The sequence below is a fragment of the Mustela nigripes genome, chromosome 5 (assembly GCF_022355385.1).
Source record: "Mustela nigripes isolate SB6536 chromosome 5, MUSNIG.SB6536, whole genome shotgun sequence".
NCBI classification, from domain to species: Eukaryota; Metazoa; Chordata; class Mammalia; order Carnivora; family Mustelidae; genus Mustela; species Mustela nigripes.
In genome coordinates this window covers 94,087,573-94,109,893 of record NC_081561.1, presented here as the reverse complement: position 1 = coordinate 94,109,893, position 22,321 = coordinate 94,087,573, and the positions used below count along the sequence as shown (strand labels likewise).

General features: G+C 36.7%; 1 protein-coding gene across 1 annotated transcript in view; it reads right to left on the bottom strand.

The window, feature by feature from the left end:
* ADGB (androglobin) overlaps window positions 1-22,321 on the bottom strand; it is a 168,853-nt gene that overhangs the window by 120,409 nt on the left and 26,123 nt on the right. The window contains exons 2-5 of the mRNA XM_059399200.1: window positions 21,094-21,256; window positions 16,067-16,159; window positions 13,054-13,125; window positions 10,805-11,014 (exon numbers count right to left, since the gene is read on the bottom strand). Of these exons, the coding sequence (XP_059255183.1) occupies window positions 10,805-11,014; window positions 13,054-13,125; window positions 16,067-16,159; window positions 21,094-21,256 (538 nt within the window). The remainder of the gene's footprint in view (window positions 1-10,804; window positions 11,015-13,053; window positions 13,126-16,066; window positions 16,160-21,093; window positions 21,257-22,321) is intronic.

Here is a 22,321-nt window from a genome sequence, read left to right as displayed (position 1 = left end):
TTAATAGGTACAGAGTTTCTGTTTGGGATGATGTTAATAGGTACAGAGTTTCTGTTTGGGATGATGTTAATAGGTACAGAGTTTCTGTTTGGGATGATATTAATAGGTATAGAGTTTCTTTTTGGGATGATGAAAAAGTTGTAGAAGGAGATAGTCTTGATGGTTGTACAACCTTGCAAAAATATGTAATGCCTCTGAATTGTAAATTCAAATTGTACGGTTAAATGCTAAATATTATGTCATGTATATTTTACCACAATGAAAAACTAATAATAGCAGTTCTCTTTCTACACTTTAATTTTCAAAAAAATTTTTGAAGGAACCAACTGAATCCCTATGAAGGAAAAGTTTTAAGCCAACATAGGAACTTAACTTAAACCAGTTCAACGAATGTCATCTGCTTCCAGCTAATCAATAACATATCTCAATTGAGAATGCTTTGATTGCTAAATACCATCGAACTGTACAGTCTAAATAGATGGACTACATGGTATGTGATTGCATCTCAAAAACAGCTATTATGAGAAATAACTCGGAAAATGCGTTCAGTATTATATATCTAAAACATAATTTAACTAGATATCACAATTTTCTTAGGAATTTTTTTGATTCCTTGATATTAATACATTGGTTGGGTTGCTTCCTTAAAGTTTATGAAGAAATTAAATATTATATATATAGGGGCCCCTGGGTGGTCCAGTTGTTAAGGGTCTGTTCAGCTCAGGTCATGATTTAAGGGCTCAGCAGGAAGTCTGCTTGTCTCTCTCCCTCTGGCCCACCCCCTCACTTATGCTCACTCTCTCTCTCAAATAAATACTTTAAAAAATATATTACATGGGGTGTCTGGGTGGCTCAGTGGGTTAAAGCCTATGCTTTTGGCTCAGGTCATGGTCTCAGGGTCCTGGGATCAAACCCCGCATTGGGCTTTCTGCTCAGCAGAAGCCTGCTTCTCCCTTTCCCTCTGCCTGCCTTTTGGCCTGTGATCTCTGCCTGTCAAATAAATAAATAAAATCTTTAAAAAAAAAAAAAAGAAATATATTACACATAAATATATAATATATAAATAGTATATAATGTAAATACATAGAAGATGTCATCATAGAACATTGAGTTTACTTATTTGAGTCCTTATAGAACACTGAATCATTTTTACACCTTTTTTTTAACTGCATGTAAATGACGAATATTGGGCAGTTTTTACTGAGATTACTGTGTTAGCACCACAACTATCAAAATACTTAATTATTTTACATGCTTATGAAGAAGGGCGCCTCCTTTATTAGTATAAATATAAATTACCAAAAGTCACTTTAGAATGCAGTTGTATTGGAATCTTAATATCTTCCTAGGTCAAGATAACTAAATACCTACATAAATTTATATCCTCTTCCTCCTATGACAATGCTAAAGGGATAATAAAAAATGCTTTTTAGTTAATCACATCAATCACAATTCCAAAAGATCAGGGACAGAGACTTGAGCAAGCAACCTGAATGAGCATAATTATGCAGAGAAGAAAGAGCTCAGACCATACTTCCCCACCTTCACCAGGGTAACAGGCGGTGCCCCTCCCGTACGGTGCCTGAAGGTGGAACTCTGACTTCCTTGCCTGTCCTGAAGCAAACAAGGTGGTCTCTCTCCCCAGTGGAGTCAGGGGACAGAATTAGGACTTCTGTCTTCCTTCTGCAGTAAGGAGGAAGTGCTTTCTGCATTAGTAGAGCCTGTTGGAAAAACTCTTATTTCCCCACTCTGCCCATGCAGGAATGAGGAGGTACACTTCCCCCCCCCCCCCCTCTGGTGGTGCTCAGGATACTGTGGGATGGAATCTTATCACCTGGATAACAAACAAGAGTGGCAGAGCCAAGTAGCATTGCACAGGCTCTATAAACTAAAGTAACATTCGAAACACAGCCCACGGAAGTGAGCCAGGATGTGTACTCTGAATCTAAACAGGTTGAGTATGTGCTAAATAAAAAATTTAATTAGAAAACGGTCATAAAATAGAACACTAAAAATGTCCAGGAAACTCTCCAAAATTATTCATCATGCAAAAACCAGGAAAATCTAAATTTCAATGAGAAAATACAGTCAACAGACCACAATGCCGAAAGGACAGGGAATTTGGAATTTTTAGTTAAGAAATTTAAAGCTGATGTCATAAAAATGCTCCAGGAAGCAATTATGAATACTCTTGAAGCAAACAAAAAATAGGGTATCTCAGCAAAGAAGTAAAAAAAATGTGAAAGAGGAAACAACCAGAAATACTAAACTTAAACAAACAAAACAGGGAAAGATCAATAGCCAGATGCAAATAGCAAAGAAATTAGTGAACTAGAAGTCAGTTCAATAGAAATTATGAACAACTAGGAAAAGTTTTTAAATGACATGAACCTAAAAGATCTGTGGAACAAGAGAAGAAGATATGACTAGTGTGTCATCGGAGTCCCCAGAAATGAGGGAAAAAAATGGGGGGCCAGAAAAACATTTAAATGAATAATGGCTGAAAACTTTCCAAATTTGTCATAAGACACGACTCAACAGTTTCAGATAGCTCAGAATATCCCAAAGAGGATAATCCCAAAGAAATCTATGCCCAGACACATCAAATTCAAACTTCTGAAAACTCAAGACAAAGAAAAAAGCCTTAAAATGGCTAGTGAGAAAAGAACACCCGATTGTTCCTCAGAAACCACAGAAGCCAGAAGAAAATAGCCAACTAGTTGTCAATGTTGAGGAAAAAAAGCCTGCCAACTCACAACGCTGTATTGAGTGAAAATACCTATTAGGAATAAGGGTGAAATAAAACATTTTCAGACAAGGGGCACCTGGGTGGCCCATTCAGTTAAGTGTCTGACTCTTAGTGTCAGCTCAGATCTTAATCTCAAGGTCGTGAGATTGAGCCCCAAGTTATGCCCTGTATTCAGTGTGAAGTCTGTTTGAGCTTCACTCTCCTTTTTCCTCTGGCTCACTTTCTGCAATCTCTTTCACTGAAATAAATAAATGAACCTTTTAAAAAAATTTTTTTCCAGACCAAAAAAGGTTAAGATAATTTATCGCCAGAAGACTGACCCCAAAAAAGAATGGTAAAAGGAAATTCTTATTAAAAAAAAAAAGGAAATGGAAGAAATCTTCGGACATCAGGCATGAATAAAGAGCAAAGAAAAAAATATAAACATATGTATAGCTATAAATAAAGTATAAGCTATGTATGGCTATACAATAATACAAAATGGTTATAAAGTATTCTTTGCCTCTTGAGCTTTAAAAATTATATTTGACATTTAAAAACAATACTTATGAGTAGGTTCTGATTATGTAGAAAGAAAATATCTAGACAGCTATGCTATAAAGGGAGGGTGATAAAGGGGCCCAAATGATGGTTAAGTATCTATGTTCCAATATCAAGTGGCAAAATGCTGCTATTACTGGACTGTGAAAAGCTAAGCATGTATATTTTAATCCCTAGAGCAACTACTAGACAAAAAAGTAATACATAGAGACATACTAAACACCAGAAATAACTCAAAATGGAATCCCAAAGAATGTTCAAGAAACACACAGAAAAAAGGAAACAGATACAAAAAAAATAAATAACAGAAGTAGCAGAGTATACAAGTAATAAAATACCAGGCTTAAATCCTAATTATATCAAATGCTAATTGCACAGAAATTAAAATGTAAGAGTAGCTTGGATATACTTATAAAAATTAAGAATTTGTATATAATAATTCCACATGTAGAAATCCCACAAAAAAATAGTCATATAAATGGGCAAAATATATACACAAAGATGCTATTTTACAGAATTGTATTGGTAAAACACTGGTCATAATCTAAATGTCAAGATGAAATTAATGAAATATGTATGGTTATTGTTATATTTGAACAAAGGAGTACAAGGTAGATCAGTATATATGTTAGCATAAATAATTCCTAGAGTTAGGGGAAAAAATACATTACAGAACAGGAAGTACCATACCATCCCACTATTACTGTAAATTATATGTAGTAGGCTTACATATATTTATAAGAAAAATGTTTAGGAAGATACACGTAAGTCATTTATTATGATTGTCCATGTAGGCAGAACAATAATGAATTTTCATTCTCTACTTTGAACGATTTTAATAATGTTTGAATTTGTTTTACTAAAAGCATTTACAATGTTAATAATAATGAAATAACAAAAACATTTCTATTTTGTAAAAAGTAACTTAATGATAGAAAAATAATTTGTCATGGTATATATCTTGAAAACACTGTTGCTGAAGCTTAAAGAACAAAAATGTCACTGGCTGGGAGAGAGTGTGCGTCAAATGCTGGAGTGCACGGATTTGGCCAGAAACTTCTCTCAGGGGGTCAGGGCTGGGGCTTGGGAAACAGAAGAGGTCGTGTTGGTACTGGTGGTTTTCTGCACCTTACTGTCTAAGAAACTGAATTTGACAATAATTTTGCCCTTAAAAAGTGTAAGGATCTATCAGAAACAAAAGCTAATACTTCTTTTTTACATATCAATAGATTGATGGTGACTGGAGAAAATTATTGTTCCCAATGTGTATATTTTCCCTGTTTAATTCAGAGACAGATGAAAGCACTGGGACACTCCCAGCAAAGCAGCCGAGAGCAATACATGTTGTGAGTGGAAAGTGCTCACTTAATTGCTTCTATCAAGGGGCCAGAGGAATGCTGAAAACAGAGGGAACAGGACCCAGCTGCGTGTGGCCCCAGTAGTGTACCATCACTTCCACGGAGAGGAAAAGAGGAAATTCTCTGTTTTATAACATTGTTCCTTATGCTCCTCAACAAATATTTGTCTGACTGGTGTCGAAGAACTTTGATTCCAGGTCCTTAGAATCCGAACTGGAAATAGTAGAAATACTTCTATGGGGAAAATGATATGCTGGTGTAAAAATCTGCACCTTAAATGTCAGGCAGAGAGTTTCTGACAGGAGGGTTTGCTTCAAAGAATGGTTAAAATAAATGCTTGGAGGGACAGTAGGAAAGGGGAAGGAGATACATATGCAAGAAGGCAGAGAAGGAAAATCAGTGCCCAATAACAAAAAGGTGAGCAAGCATCAAGAAATGGAAGACAAAAAGGAAAAAAAGAAAAAGACAGCAAGGGGAACACGACTCAAAGTGTAGGAGAGGTGACAGGGGAAGGAAAAGTGTAGAACCAAGATGAGTCCATCTCCTTATACCAAATCAAGCAGTAGAAGGTAACAGAGCTTATTGCTATGAATATGTTCCTCAAACATTTGAAGTGAAAAACAAAGAATAGACATATAAATACTGAACTAGAATTAGAAGGAAAAAGTCAAAAATTAAATTGTGTATATCTAGAAAGAGATTTTTAAAAAGAAAAAAAAATGTCTATCTTGTCAGAAAGAAGTTACTCTAATTCTTTATTACAACTGCCATGCACATAGATGTTGACTCAGCCCTGTCACCTGGGGATTAGGTAGAAACAAATAAAAATATTTTCCCCTGGCCCTGAGAAAACAAATTTCTACCAACCAGAAAACAAGGTACCATCTCCCTATCACATGAATGCAGCCTCTGAGATAGCAAAGTCCTTGTTTTTTGCCCTGTAAAAATTGCATCTATTTATTATCCCTGTTATCTGTATTCGATATCCTTTCAAGAACTACAATTCCAATTTTAAAGAATAGACCAAAATAGGGAAAAACTAGTAGGAGAGTAGAGTGACCTAGCTTGTGTATTTACCTTACAAAAGGAACTGAAGGCAATATTTGCAGATTACATGATGCTATATAGAGAGAGAAAATCTTAAAGACTTCACTCCAAAACTATTAGAATAAATGAATTCAGTAAACTTACGGATACAAAATTAATATATAAAAATCAGTGTGTTTCTATACACTAATAATGAAGTAGCAGATAGAGAAATGAAGACAACAATCCCATTTACAATTATACCCAAAAGAACAAAATACCTAGGAATAAACTTAACGAGGGAGGTGAAAGGCCTGTACTCTGAAAACTTTACAATACTGATGAAAAAAAATTGAAGATGATACAAACAAATGGAAAGATAGCCCATGCTCATGGATTAGAAGAATAATTTTGTTAAAATATCCTTCTTGCCGAAAGAAATCTACAGATTCAATACAATCCCTATCAAAATACCAACAACACTTTTCACAAACTGGAATAAAAAAGATTAAAATTTGTAAGGACCCACAGAAGACCCCAAGTAGCCCCAAGCAATCTTGAGAAAGAAGAACAAATCTGGAGGTATCATAATCCCAGATTTCAGGTATACCATGATCCTTAGTAGTCAGAACAGTATGGTACTGGCACAAAAATAGATATATAGATCAATGGAATAGAACAGAGAGCCCAGGGGCACCTGGGTGGCTCAGTGGGTTAAGCCTCTGCTTTCAGCTCAGGTCATGATCTCAGGATCCTGGAATCGAGGCCCGCATCGGGCTCTCTGCTTAGCAGGGAGCCTGCTTTCCCCTTTCTTTCTGTCTGCCTCTCTGTCTACTTGTGATCTCTCTCTCCTTCTGTCAAATAATTAAATAAAATTTAAAAAAAAATAACAAAGAGTCCAGAAATAAACCTATACTTATATGGTCAGTTGATCTATGACAAAGGAAGAGGCAAAAATACATGATGGGGAAAGTGTCTTCCATAAATGGTGCTGGGGAAAACTGGACAGCTACATGCAAAAGAATGACATGGGACCACTTTCTTACACCATACACAAAAATAAACTCTAAATGGAAGAAATACCTCAAAAATGGATTAAATATGAGACCTGAATTTATAAAACTTCCAGAAGAAAACATAGTCAGTAATTTCTTTGACATTAGCTATAGAAACATTTTTCTAGCTACGCCTCCTAAGGCAAGGAAAACAAAAGCAAAAATAAACTATTGAGACTACACCAAAATAAAAAGCTTTGCACAGCAGACAAAGCCATGAAAAGGGCAACATAGTGAGTAGGAGAAGATAGTTACAAATGATATCTACAGTAAGGAGTTATTATCCAGAATAAATAAAGAATTTATACAAGTCAGCACCAAAAAACAAATACCCCAATTAATAAACTGACAGGGATTCTAAATAGACATTTTACCAAATAAGACAAACAGGTTAACAGACACATGAAAAGATGCTCAACATCACTCATCACCAGGGAAATGCAAACCAGAACCACAATGAGATATCACTTTACAGGTGGTAGAATGGGTAAATAAAAAAGATAAGAAATAACATGTGTTGAAGAGGATATTGGAGAAAAAGAAACTCTTGTGCACTGTTGGTGGGAATGTAAATTGTTGTGGCCTTTGTGGAAAACAGTATAGAGGTTCCTCAAAAAAATTAAAAATAGAAATGTTACATGATCCAGGAATTCCACTACTAGAAAAACAAAGAAAACTAAAACACTAATTTGAAAAGATATATGCACCCCTATGTTTATTGCAGCATTATTTACAATAGCCAAGATATGGAAGCAACCTGGTGTCCACTGATACATGAATAGAAAAAGATGCGGGATACACACACACACACACACACACACACACACACACACACACACACAATGGAATATTACTCAGCCATAAAGAAGAATGAGATCTTGCCCTTTGTGACAACATGGATGGACCTAGAGGGTAGTACCATGCTAAGTGAAATAAGTCAGTCAGAGAAAGACAAATACCATATGATTTCACTTATGCATAGAAGCAAAAAACAAAACCAAAAACAAATGAATAAAATAACAAGCAAAAAGCAGAAAGAGACCCATAAATGCAGAGAACAAACTGGTGGTTGCTAGAATGGAGGAAGTAAGAGTATGGGAGGATGGGCAAAATGGGTGAAGGGGAGTGGGAGATGCAGGCTTCCAGTTATGGAAAGAATAAGTCATGGGGATAAAAGACACAGCACGGGGAATACAGTCAATGGCAGTATGACAGTTGAAAGGTGACAGATGGTAGCTGCACTTGTGGTAAGCATAGCCTAATGTATAAACTTAGTGAATTGTTATGCTGTATACCTGAAACTAATGTAACTTGTGTGTCTTTTGTACTTTAGTAATTAAAAAAAACCTGTAGATTAGACCAATTTATGAATATAAGAAAGATACATTGAAGCAAAATGCCTGAATGAAGAAAGCATCTAGAGGGCTATAGCTTCTTGTATATTTTTACATACACTGATGAATTCACTAGGAGGATGGGGTATGGGGTACTCCATACTCAAGTGCTCTGGAAAAAAAATGAAGCAGGGACTGGTGAGATAAGGTATTAGGGTTTCAGATAAGATATAGAGTAAATGTGTGTGTGTGTGTGTGTGTTTTAAGATTTTATTTATTTATTTGAGAGAGAGACAGTGAGAGAGAGCATGAGCGAGGAGAAGGTCAGAGAGCGAAGCAGACTCCCCGTGGAGCTGGGAGCCTGATGTGGGACTCGATCCCGGGACTCCGGGATCATGACCCGAGCCGAAGGCAGTCGTCCAACCAACTGAGCCACCCAGGCATCCCTAAATGAGTGTTTTTAACATTAAACTGAGATGATATGCAGACATTGGCTGTTGTGTTCTAAAACAAAAGGGTATTACCCAAGTATTCCATCTGTAAGCAAATTACATTCATATAATAATCATATATAAAGGAAAATAGACCCAAAATAAACAGCATATATATTCTAAGTGAATAAAATTCTAGAATGCACATTCCAGCTGAATGAAAGATGGATGAAAATAAAATGCTCAAGAGAGAAGTTGAGCAGGATGATAAACACTAAACCCTTTTATAGAGGAAATAAAGGATACATTATTATAAATGTGTTCAGAGATAAATACCAACAAAAATGTTCATTCAAAAAACATATATGTTAAGAAAATATTGAAGCAAAAAATTTTTAGGTGGATTTTGTTCTAAAATATTAAATCAAACAATAAATTTGTGACAACTAAAGCAATATGGTATTTAAAAAGGATAAGAAAAGGGGCACTTGGGTGGCTCAATCAGTCAGTGTCCAACTCTGATTTCAGCTCAGGTCAACAAATTGTCTACAAAAATAATTCATATGGAACAAGTTCTGTCTCAGTGCTCAACAGCTTAGCAGCAGGCCCCACAAGCCATTCCTCAGGAGAGACCAGTGAGAAACTAGAAGAAGCCACTGGACATCAGGCCCTTCCTTTCCCCAGGGCTACCTTTTCTAGACTGCTTCAATGATTGGTTCATTGGAGTAAATATTTTTGTTTTAATTCTGAATCCAGGTGGATTTGGGCTTATGAGGAATCAGTACAATTAAAGAGAAATAAATCACCGTGTCTTTGTAAAATGAGATGTAGTGTTAATAAAGGTTGACCTCTGTCCAGAAGGAAATTTGCAAAGGAAGGAAGGATGTCAAGAAGCAGAGAAAGAGAAACTAATGGGGTTGGTCTAATATTCTACTGATGCTGCTTTGTAATACTTAATGATTTTGAACTCGCTCCTACCGCAAGTGTGAGCAAATGTGTGGAAAATGGGGAAGGAGGCAGATACCCTGACCTTTGACCTCTGTGTTCGCCTTCTCTCTGGAATCCCTCATCCCTACTCATGGGGCACCCACCTTCTTAACACCACAGCCTCACTCTCACTCCTTGGTGCACATTACAACTTTGAACTCTTGTCTACCAAATCTGCCTCCTGCTTGGTAAATAAAGAAGACAAAGACATTTAGGAAGTTATTTTCAACTCCTCACAAAGTTTTTACTTTCAAAGTCTGTTGTCTTGCAGTAGACATCAAAACACCAAGAACCCTATTTTAGAGATCAGAGGCTAATACCACCTTCTATACTCTTACCTTCCTGCTGTAATGATCCTATTAATTCCTAAGCATTGGCCTTTCAGCATCCCCCATCCCAGGAAAGATTGGCCCAGGCTCCCTGGGTAAAGTCATGTTCTTTAGAATTACAGAATGGAATGATTCACTTTTCATACTTCTCCACATCCTCAAATGTTCGAGAACATTCTTCCTTCGTGACTAGGACCAGCTTCAGGAGTGTACAGCCTGTACAGTCACAAGGAACCTCACGCTTAGAAGGACCCTATGCTCTTTTTTTTTAAGTACTACTATCACCATATTGACATTCTTAATAATTTTCATTTTAACAAGGGGCTCTGTAAAACATGTAGCTGGCCCTGCCTGTGAATCTGGGCCTTTAGAAAGAAGCCACCAACAAAAACTCAAAGGTGTTTAGTAATCTAGTTTTGCCGAATGTGGTATGAGCCTACTTTGCCTTATTAACTAGGGGATTTTAAAAAATACTCTATTTCTACTATCCCATTTGCTCCTTTTCAGGCAGAAGCAAAAATGTCTTGTCAAGCCAAGATTTGTTAACTTGAGTACAAATCTCAAATTTAGGGCAAAGCCTGGGTGGGACCAGGCCCCTCAGGAGCAGCAAATACCAGGGGAGAAAGAATGAATCAGGCTCAAGCACTCCCTATGCTCAAGACCCTATCCACAATCACAGACAAATGAGGAAGGAAGAGAGCCCCATGCATCCACCTGTCCACCCAGGCCACCTGCCTGACAGGACAGATAGCAGAGGACCACCCTTCCATGGTCCAAGCAACTGCAGTATAAAAAGCGTGTGGGATTTGGGGTCTCAGGACAAACAACGATGTTTGTTATTGACCCCAAATTACACATGTAGGACCTATCTTCCCAGTGTCTGCACAGTTGACGTCCTGTATCTTCTAATAGCCTAGGTAACAGTGTGTAAGACAAATATATTTCCATATGAAGGTCAGACAAATTTCAATGCACGTGAATATGAACTAACTTACCATCCAATAAAGTTTCACAATATACTTCCCATAGTTATTGAATAAAGGCATGTGACCTTTCACAGCCTTGCACAGAGAATAGATGTGTTCCCAGGGCTTCCAGATGAGAGGAGGGGGTTCCCCTGCATTCCCTTTAAAATAATTGTTCAAAGTAGCTCCATTGAAGATCTTCCACACTGCATAGATTTCGCTGATAATCCATCTCATCAGCTAGAGACAAAAGCCATTCGTGTTAATCAGTTGTTCTTCAATTGTTGGTACTGTAATTTAGGTGGGAAACAAGTCAAAATCCATTTCCAATCTACTTTTTCATATTTAATTCTACTTGTGCTTCACATTTTGATTTCCGATCTACAGAATAAAGTCATGGCTCTTGCCTTTGTTGTCAGGAAATATAGTCACAATACATGCTAAAAAGACTTAATATTAAACACACTCAGCTAAGAGCTGTCTTCCAGAGTAAACTACTAGAGGTTTGACATCGACTTCCTTTTGACATTGACCTTCATTTCAACTGTGTGTGTGTGTGTGTGTGTGTGTGTGTGTGTGTGTGTGTGTGACACACAGAGAGAGAGAGAATGAATGCTCCTGAGAGCAGTGATATTATTTTGGGATTAACATTTTATAAATGATTAAGCTACCCCTCTGTAAACGTTGAGAAGTTTGCAAAGAAAATGATCTCTTCTATGTCAATAGGGTCAACCAGACAAGGAATGAGATATGAGAAAGAAAATTGCACACACATTTAAATATCCTCTAAGTCTCATATTTCATATGCCAATCTGTGGGGGCAGAAGGGCTCTGAACAAAATTCCCACCTGCAGAGTTTTCAATGGGCAACAAGGCGCAGTGGGGAGTTGAGCTTTGCAGTGGAAACAGACCGGATTTGAATCTCCCTTCAGATCCTTCTGCTCTGGGGAATGTCATTTCACCATCTTTAAATTGCAATTTATGTAATGCTGTCTGTAAAATGCAGATTATGCTATCTATTTTTCAGCATTTTATAGGGAATAGAAACAATGTATAAAAAAAATCTCTGGGTCACAGTGGTTGTTAAGTAAAGACATTACCCTGGTAGCATGGGATTTTCTGAAATAATCGTCTTGCGGTTAACTGCCTGGTTTATAAGAAGATTAAATACTTGAGACTAACCTTATAAGATTCATGTTTTCCTTAATTTACATTATCTAGGATGTTTCTTCAAGTTTAGTTTAGTTGAAAATGAAAGGTAAATCAAGTGTCTTGCTGTATGTACACCTCGGAATTTTGCTAGAATATTTTATACTTCCTTTAAAAATGAAAAGCTGAAGTCTATGCATGCTTTGGATTATAAAATAAGCATATTTTAGACTAAATTGTAAAATATAAAACACTTTAGATATATTATACTACTCAGTACAACCTGGTTGGAGAAAGAAATGTTTTGACTTTAATCTTGGTCAAGATATTTAAGATGAGATGGGTTCCTGGGTGGCTCAGTGGGTTAAGCCGCTGCCTTCGGCTCAGATCATGACCTCAGGGTCCTGGGATCAAGTCCCACATTGGGCTCTTTGCTCAGCAGGTAGCCTGCTTCCCTCTCTCTCTCCTTCTCTTTCTGCCTACCTCTCTGCCTACTTGTGATCTTTCTCTGTCAAATAAATAAATAAAAATCTTTTAAAATAAAGATATTTAAGATAAGAAAGGCAAAGTGTTTGAATCAATAATGACTATTAATTCTCACTGGCACAGAATTTTTTTCTGGGAGAAAATAATTTTAAATGAAAAGACCTGCTTCTGACATAACTGTCTTAGGGAAGTGGAACAGAGTCCGCTTCTGAAGGAGAAAACCCAGGGTGGAGAGATAGAGGTGTTTAGGTGAGATTTTCCCTGTATTAGCAAGTCAAACAACATCAGGACACCCTGCCCTTGAGCACTATGTTGAGCAAGTTCCAAGCAACTTCATGTCTATCGCTAGGCACTTGCACTGAAGGGGAAAGCCCAGATCATGAGACCCCAGCTACTGTGGGTTTATGGGGCAGGAGAGTAGGGGCACAGCAAAGCTAATGCTAACATTTCCCCACCATCTGCTCATTAAACTTAACTGAAGAGGCTTCTCTACCTCTTTGAATGTCTGGTGTATAAAATACTGAGTTACACCAAAACTTAGAGGTGCGCAAGGGAGAACTGAAATTGATGGTCTGGGAATTATTTTAAGCAGGTCTGGAAAATGAAGCCTGAAAACAGGCTTCAGTTAAAACTTCCTTACATACCTCACTGCAGAGTAAATGTTCATTTGCTGAAAACAAATCAAACAGGATTTCATTTCTCACAACTACTGGAGCCTGAAATTAAAAATATATGTAAAAAGAGATATTCCTCATTAAGAAAAATAAAGGAAATGTAGCTGAATGAAATATAGTTTCATGCAGTATAAACAAGTCAAACCTGATCTCATTTCTCACAACCAGAGGAATTAAAAGAAAAAAAAGATAAGTGAAGCTCATTATTCCGTAAGATAACCCTTTTAGAGTTATGGGTGCCATTCACTTCATAATGTAATACCTATCAAACACAGTATTTTCATATACATATGAAATGTTATCAGATATAATATATGCATATGGTCTCAGCATGCATACACACACAGTTTGAGAGTTTAAAAAATGACAAAATTTAAATTACCCTTTCAAGTTAAACCTGAAGCTTAGTTAACACATGCTACCAGGAAAAATATCTTCATCCCTTTGATAAAACATACTAGGTATCACAGCTCTTTAAAATCTTGCCAAATTTCAAATCCTCTTATCTTTAAAAAAATCATATGGTGGTCATTATTTAATTGGTATATATCTAAAGATGCTTTTGTATGTTTAGATCACTAAGGAATAAACATAATAAGGGAACATATGATTTATAACAGTTTTTAAAAATTTGTTACAATTCATATCAAGCTTATATACTTAACATATCAAATTAACATAAATATGATTTTGATTAATAAAAGATTTTCATGGAAACTACTGTCACCAACTACTCTCAATCACATGTATAACGAGCATCTTGAAAACTCAATAAAATATTTCTTTATGCCTGAGAGAAATTAACCCAAACTACCTTGAAGAGTTGACTCTTAGTTTATAATTTGTGATCATAGTAAGTTTTACATAAAATATTTTATACAAAATGTATATTTTAACTTCTGTTTTGGCTAATTGCAATTCTAAAATGGCCACACTCTTCTCCAAGTAACAACATACATTTAAATTGATTATAGATTAAATATTGAATAACTAAAATTTGAGGTGGAGTCTTAATAACTGCCTGCCAATCGATGTAAGATAGAAGCTGATGGTGTGTAAAAGACAGCAAATATTAAGGTAGACGTCTCTACGGAGGTCTTTATTTCCTACACCTGTCCTTGAGACAGAATCCATCTTCAGACAATTTACATCTGCTCAATATCATCATTACTCAAGGACCTGAACCATCCACACCTGATTCTCAGAAATATACAAAACTGATCATTCCCTCAGTGGTCAGAGCTTGTTAACTTCCTCAGCTGTATAGCCCATGTTGATTGTGATATCTTGAATCAAGGCTTTTAAGTTTGTTCATAATTTAGCTTCTCTCTGACTTAAATCGTGTCCTCTGACTTCATATTTGGCTTAGAGTAGAATAGAGTCAATCTCATGTAGGAAGGTCGATATTGTTTTGCTAAATTTTTGCCTGAGCTTTCTGTATGCCCACAGTTATTTCCATGTAAAATATACTTACCACTGTGGATCTAGACATTAAAACTTAAAAAACATTATTCTAAGACTATCCTAGCTAGCTAGACTTTTAGCTGTGGCTGTTCTGGTCCACACTCCAAGAGGAGTTCATGCACAAGATCAGGAGGAAGAGGTCAGCACAGAACAGAGGTGTTGAGTTGGGCAGCAACATTACGATAAATGCCAGGAGAAGTGTTACCACCACCAACGGATGAATTCACTTATAATACAAGTGTTATCTCTCAGAACTAAGGTATGTTAAAAAGAAAAAGGTGGTGTGAAACTTTTCTACTTATTCACATTTGAAACACTCTCACTTTAGGGACTTAATATCCTTTATTTGCGTAGAATGTAAACCCTGCATTTCCACTGCACAGAGCCTGAATATTATGAATAATACACTATTATTAAGTGCACTCTATTAACACTAAAGAACTTATATTCTTCATACCAGTATTATCTAACATTATAAGTAATTTAAAGTCTTGGTTCATGGACATTTGATTTATTTAAAATATCTTACAAGTAGGCATTCAATAAATATTCTGTTGAAATATCTTATTCTTTTATTTTACTAAATATATTTGTAATTAGGATTAGCTGACTTCGGCTAGTAACAGCAATTGAAAATATGGTGCATAAATTATATTTTCTTGCAATAGTAGTGGTGCTTATAAAGGCTAAAAATTTTAGGAATAAAATCACTTTGTGTGAAACTGATTCAGTGGATTCCATAATCGATGGAAGAATCAGCTCCTTTACAACCATTTGGTTAACACTAAGTAACAATTTTAGCCTACTGGCTTTCCGTGCATTAAATGAAAATTCTAGGAGAGTCATAAACTAAAAAAAAAGGAGTTAGTGATAATTAGACCCTTGGACACAGCAAATATGTTCAAATATGTTCAAACTTAACATGACTGTTAAGAAGGCAGACCAGTGGATCTAAAGTTTTCATGTACATAATGCTATTTTAAAGGATGGCTTCTCTGGAGATGTCCCAGTCAATGTGACTCAAGTGGCTGGGTGTCAAGTCCAGAAATGAAGATGGCCCTTGGAAAATGCTTCAGGAATACCTGGAACACAGAGAGCCAAGTGCCAGTCTCCTGGGCTAGAAAATTAACGCTGGTAAACACTAGAGTAAACAGACCTTCAGGTCACATAAATTCCTGCTAAGCAGCAGTAAAGGGTAATTCTGTCAGTCAGAAATTAAGGAGTAACTTACCACACCTTTTAGGCTCTTCTTTGATATCATGTAAAAAAGAAAAAAAAAAAAAAAACCTCAAGACTTTACACAAAATTTCAATATGCTCTTGGGAGCCAGTACAAGTGATATTAAACTATGCTGATACACATTTATCTCTATTAAATGTCAAAAAGTAATTCCTTTTTCTTACTAAATACCATGGGAAAAATTTACCCTACATTGTTTTAAAAATGAGAATTTTCATAACTAGGATATTATAGCCCACAGTTAACATGTATTTTGTTCAATAGTGAAAATGTTTCTTACCCGATGAATTAAAAAATCCTGTGGACGTTTCCAGGAATAAATTTTCAACGATGGTGGTAATTCAATCTTTCCTTCGGGGTCTTCAAAAAAATGCTATATAAAAAAATATATATTGAGTTTTTTGTCTCCATATGATTCTAAAAATATGAAACCAACTCAATACTAATAAAAATCAGTAAGTTCATAGATTCAATCAATAAATATGCATGTATAGAGCAATTTGTATAATTGCTCTCAGAAGTATCTCATGGAGTATTTGGTGAATATGGAAGTTAATAATACTGTATTTAGTGAACAAAACCTCAGTTGTTGAGTAACATTTTATTGCAGAGGACGCAATCAAAATGAGCATGAGCTGCTGTGGAATGTGAGGTAGGTATGGTAGGAAAGCAATTTGGATGGGCCAGATATGGACATATTTTGCACTGAAAAGATTGTTCTTGTTTTTATTTGAGAAAATTAAAAAATCATAAATATGATTGTATGCCAGTGAAATTTTGAACCTTGGATCTGACTTTCATTTATTAATTTTTAAAATTAAACATGTTATTTTGAGATAATTATAGATTCACAACTCATGCTGTGAAATAATAAAGAGAGTTCCTGTGTTCTCTCTACTCGGTTTCTCCAGTGGGAAATCTTCCAAAACCAGAGTGCAATGTCACCACCAGGATACTGACATTGACAGTCATGGTATACCACAGTTCCAGGAGCACAAGGATCCTTCCTAGGCCCTTTTATGGCCATGCCCACCCCCCCCCTCTCCACCCCCTTACCACCTGTTTAATCCCTACCACCTGGCAATCATTAATCTGGTCTCTTTTTGTCATTTCAATAGTGTTATATGAGGGGCACCTGGGTGACTCAGTTGGTTTAAGCGTCTGACTCTTGGTTTCAGCTCTGGTCATGATCTTGGGGTAGTGAGATCAAGCCCTGCTTTGGGCTCTGTGCTCAGCAGGGAATCTGCTTTAGATTCTCACAACTCCTCCCTCTGCCCCCTTCTCTGATCTCACATGCATGCACTCTCTCTCAAATAAACAAATAATAAATCTTCCCCAAAAAATAATGTTATATGAATGGAATCATATATCATGTAACATTCTGGATTGGCTTTTTTCTCTCTCCGCCTAATTCCTGGGATATTCAATTCATTCAAGCTGTTGCAGTATCAATTTGCAGTTTGTTTTGTTTATTGATGAGCAATATTTCATGATATGGATATTTGTTTGTTTACCATCTGTTCATTGAAGGACATTTGGGCTGTTTCTAATTTGGGGCTCTTACTTATAAAGCTGCTATAAATTTTTGCATATAGCTTACAGGTTTTTATATGAACATAAGTTTCCGTTTCTCAGAGGTAAATGTCCAGGAACGCAATTAATTTATTAATTTTTGAGTCCTTAGAATGGGTTAGTTAGTGAGCTCTGGAGGAAGAATGATATCCAAATATCTACTCTCGCATGCTAGCAATATAGCAAATTAGATTTCAAGTAGCTACTGTGTAAAAGTTCTCACAAGATCCTAAAATAGTTAAGTTGTGGCGGTGAGCCTTACAGAAAATGGAAAGTGCTGGGAGTACAAAAACAATGCTGTAGGAGTATAAACTATCTGTATTGAAAAATAAGGAGTACTAAATTTCACCTGAGCTAATAGTGACAGGGGGGAAGTAAATACTATTTTGTGATTTTTATGGTAATCACATTTTTATCCAAATGCTAGAGTGACCTGAGAAATTGGTTATATTTGAGGGCCCTGTCTGAGCTTTTTCACAAAGTGTCTATGTGTATCTGGAGCATATTTAAGATTCTGAAATACTTTGAATGAAGATAAAGGCAATCCCAATATCTAGTCAAAATGATCCAAGAATGAGTCCCTGAACAATAGACTGATGTTTCCAAGAGACACACTAGACTTCTGGGGTTGCCTCACGTTGTTTTGTTTTCCTCCCTTACAAATAATTCAGTTATTTTAAAGTCCCTTATCTGACAACCCCAAATCAGAGTCACTCGTGGATCTATTTCTATTATTTAATTTTCCTCTTGTTTTTCAGCCACTTTTTTATCACACTTTTCATGTGTGATAAATTTGGGTTGTATGATAAATGTTGCATATAAAAATGTATATGGTCCTAAATAATGATGCCTTCCTCCAGAGAGGAGGACTTCATCCTTTCTGGCATCAAAGTACAAAATGAACTTGACCCCATCAACACTGGGTCTCAGGGTTTGACTGGGCTGGTGTAGGCTTGGTTTACCCTTACTCAACACAGAATGCTATTGCCATGTTTGGGTACTCACTGAAAAGCTGGAGGGTTTGAGTCCCTTCACCTTGGTATACCCTAAATTCCAATCTCTTGCCATAGCATCATGAAATATTTTCTGTTATTTAACTTCCAAACTGTTTTTTACTCATTTGCTCAGCAGCAAAATCTTCACACATATAGCTTAGGATTTGGTTAAATGTCTTGAAATAAAATTATAAGGGAAACATTCAGATTGTGGTTCTGTAATTACCTCTGGGATTTGGGTTCTAGTTTTGGCTGCTTTCGAAGCCCCAGTCAATATCCTCTCTCTCTTCAGCCCAGAATAACTGGCATAAACCCCAGCCACTACTTTCTGTTTGACCTTTTGTTGTCATGCCTTGAATTATTAAATGTCTTTAAGGAGAGAAAAAAAAAAAGGTAAATGGGAGTTTACCATATCATAATCTGGTATGATTCCCTTTTCTCCATGTTAAGTTAGTGGTAAATGGTAATCTTTCTATGTCATTTTGCCTTAGGTGTATTTCTTATATGCACCTTACGATGCTTCATTATATATATCTTAGTTTGGTTCATCCACCATGTCTTTTTGTTGCTGTCACTTAGCAAAAGAATTGAGACTTGACTCTGAAATTACAGGGAAGGGTTAGTTTATCTGATGCTGATTTCCTGATCACTAGCCTCACATCTAAAGAAGAGACTTTCTATAAAATTCCAAGGATACTTGCTATGGTCATATGATTAAGGTAATTGGCCCTGGTAAACGTGGATGTTGCAACTGTGACATGCTTGGGGTGTCCACCACTCACTCCCATGAGGGACTGTCACTTCACAGCCATGAATGTTGAGACTGTAGAACAGAACTGGGAGTGGGAAGCAAGATTGTATCCCATATGGTATCTGGGCTGTTGTAAGAACCAGGGTTTGACCTGATACTCTTCCATCTTGTGAAGATGGCAGAGGCAGAATGGAATGTTGGCTCAGGTTCTGAAGTGTCACATGCCATTGGAATAGTCCCAATTCACCACAGGAGAAGGGCTGGTGCTGCCCTGATTGTGCAGTTTTATACATGGTCTGACGATCACAGAACCAAGGTTGGAGTCTGATGTTCACTTAGCAACATTCCTATATGTTGCCCCCAAATGAAATGGGCATCAAGTATCCAGCACACATGTTACTCTTCCAGTCTCAGTGGTTTTTCTCCAATAAATATTCTTTCAACAGATGTGCCCTTGTTTCAATAACATTGGTAAGTTCTAGAATTTGATGCCTAACCTCCCAGAGATCTGCAGGATTTCTCCGTCGTCACCTGGTAAAGGCTTACTTACACTTCAAGGGCCCTAACATGTTACAGTTTATAGCTTATTTCCTATTTCAGTTTTCAGACACGCTGCTCTTCACCCTGTTATCCTTCACACTCTACAGTGCCTTGTCTTTAGGTCTTTTCTAGAGCTCAGTGCTTACCTGAGGATTTGCACAGTCTATCTTCCTGATGTACATTCACACTCAACCCCCATTAGTTGTAAATTTCTGTTAAAAATATGTAGGCTATGACCATTGTCATTTGAACCCACAGAGTTCAAAAGCCCTGTCCGTCTAAAAGTTCCACAGTCACCCTAGGTATGGTGAAAAGAATGTATTCCCTCATACGTTCCTAATCTGAAATTGTTCAGGTACTAACAGAATCAGCAATTAGTTACATTTGTTATCTTTTGTAAACAAATTACTGTAATGAATTATGCAGTTTATACTTCTGCATTTTGTGAACAAAATATAATTGCTAATAAGAACCCTTCCAGAGTTCTCGATGCAAATAAACACCCCAGAGTTCATCATGGTCATTCTGGCAATTTTGTTTGTGTTTTGAAACTGCATTGTGTTTCATAAACATTTTGGTTAAATGAATTGTTGCACCAAATAAATGGGTCATATTTTTTTTATTTTTTTTTAAAGATTTTCTTTATTTATTTGAGAGAGAGAGAGAGAGAGAGCACGTGCACCAGCAGGGGGAGCGGCAGACAGTGAGCTGAGCAGTGAGCAGGTTGCCTGATGCTGGGCTCCATGGGAGGACCCCGGGATCATGACCTGAGCCAAAGGAAGACACTTCACTGACTGAGCCACCCAGATGCCCCAAAGGGTCATATTTAAAATGCAACCCAGACTCATACCCTCAAAAAGAAGTCTTTAGAAATAGAGTAAACATTTTTAAAAAGGCAAAAGAACCTAAGATAATATACTTGGAAAATGTAGGCACACTGTTCTCAGCTCCAATCCCATCATGTTTCAATGGCCATAGATAAACAAAGAGTACCTGAAATCCTTCCCCAAATATCTTCAGGGGGGCAATATGAAGAGATTCAATCTTTATCTCAGTAACAGTAACAACTTTAAAAAAAAAAAATCTCCTATCATCACTAGGTAACAGTTCACAGGTCTGCTGGGGCTTTCATTTTCTAAACTACTCGAAATGCCTTGTTCCCAACCCTGTCCAAAATCTACTATCTGACTTGTTCTATCAATTTCCCCTTTATTTCATTATGGCCCTCTGATCACCTCTCCCCTTTTCTTACTCAGATGGAATTAGCAAAGCCCAGGTCTAAGGCTTGGAAAGACAGGCTAGGATGGAGGGAGACAGGTGGACAAAGACCAAATTTCTCGCTTGAAGGGAGCCTCTGGAGGAGAATGAGCACTCTTCCATGCTAACACATCTTATGCTACTATTACATCAGGACTAAAATGACCGCTAGCCGCATCCCAGCGGACTCACGAATAGAGGGCTTTTTCCTGCTTTGTCCTTTTCTTTTCCACCTTTGCCTGCGTCCCACTTCTCTGCATTGACGTCAGCCTCGCTCCATTCTGGCCAGATTGGGAACTTCCCCTTCTTCTGCTCCACGGAACTAGGCTGCGCGCTACTGCCCAAGTAGTACTGACTAGAAACAGAGCAGGGAGATGGGTTAGTTTTAAGTCAAATCTCTGAGGTAAAATATTGGGTTCATTGCATGGTTTGACTTCGATGGTCTTGTCAGCAGTCATGTTAAAGACATTTTTCAATCGTTGTTACCTGTAGCCAGACAGCTTCCACAGGTTAGGGTTCAAAGAAACTAAAATACCTGAAGAGATTATTCTGTAAACAAATTTTGAGCCTTAGGCCCTACTTACTAATGTAGGACATTCATCATAAACACATAAAATGCCATGAAGGGGCATATTTATATACAATTCACATTTAAAATCCTTTGCACGTATAATATTAATGGCTTTCTGAAGATCACGATGAATGTAATTTTGATTTTTCCCAGTATAAGTGTGCTATGTGATCGTTATTTTGAAATAAATTTTTTTTAAAGATTAGGTAAGTAGGAAAGACATTCCCACTCCATTCTATAAACCACATTGTTAACAAGTGTCCAAAGATATACATTTCTTCTTCAAAAATAGCATCATTTAGCACATTCTCTTTATAGACTGTTTATTTCCATTTACCAGCATATCATAAATAGTTCCTACGTCGATGAGAATTTATCTAAATACAAATTTAATGATTGCATACTGTTCCATTGTATAAATATATTTCTTTTTGTCTAAGTTTCTGTATTTAAAAACATGAAGGTTTTGATTTAAAATTTTTTTCACTATTTCATATTTTTTAAACATTTTATTTATTTATTTGACACAGAGGGGGAGGGAGAGAAAGCACAAGCAGGAGGAGAGGCAGAGGGACAGGGAGAAGCAGGCTCCCCACCTGAGCAGTAAGTCCAACACGGGGCTCGATCCCAGGACCCCGGGATCATAATCTGAGCTAAAGACATACTCTTAACTAACTGAGCCACCAAGGTACCCCTTTTTCCACTATTATAAACAAGAGTTTAGAGGCTTTCCTTATTCCCAAATCTTTGCATTCCTTATTAATTCTTTTCTTAGGATAGATTTTAATAAGAGAACGTAAAGTACCCAAATATATGCATATTTAAAGTTTGTGATATATTTTCACTAAT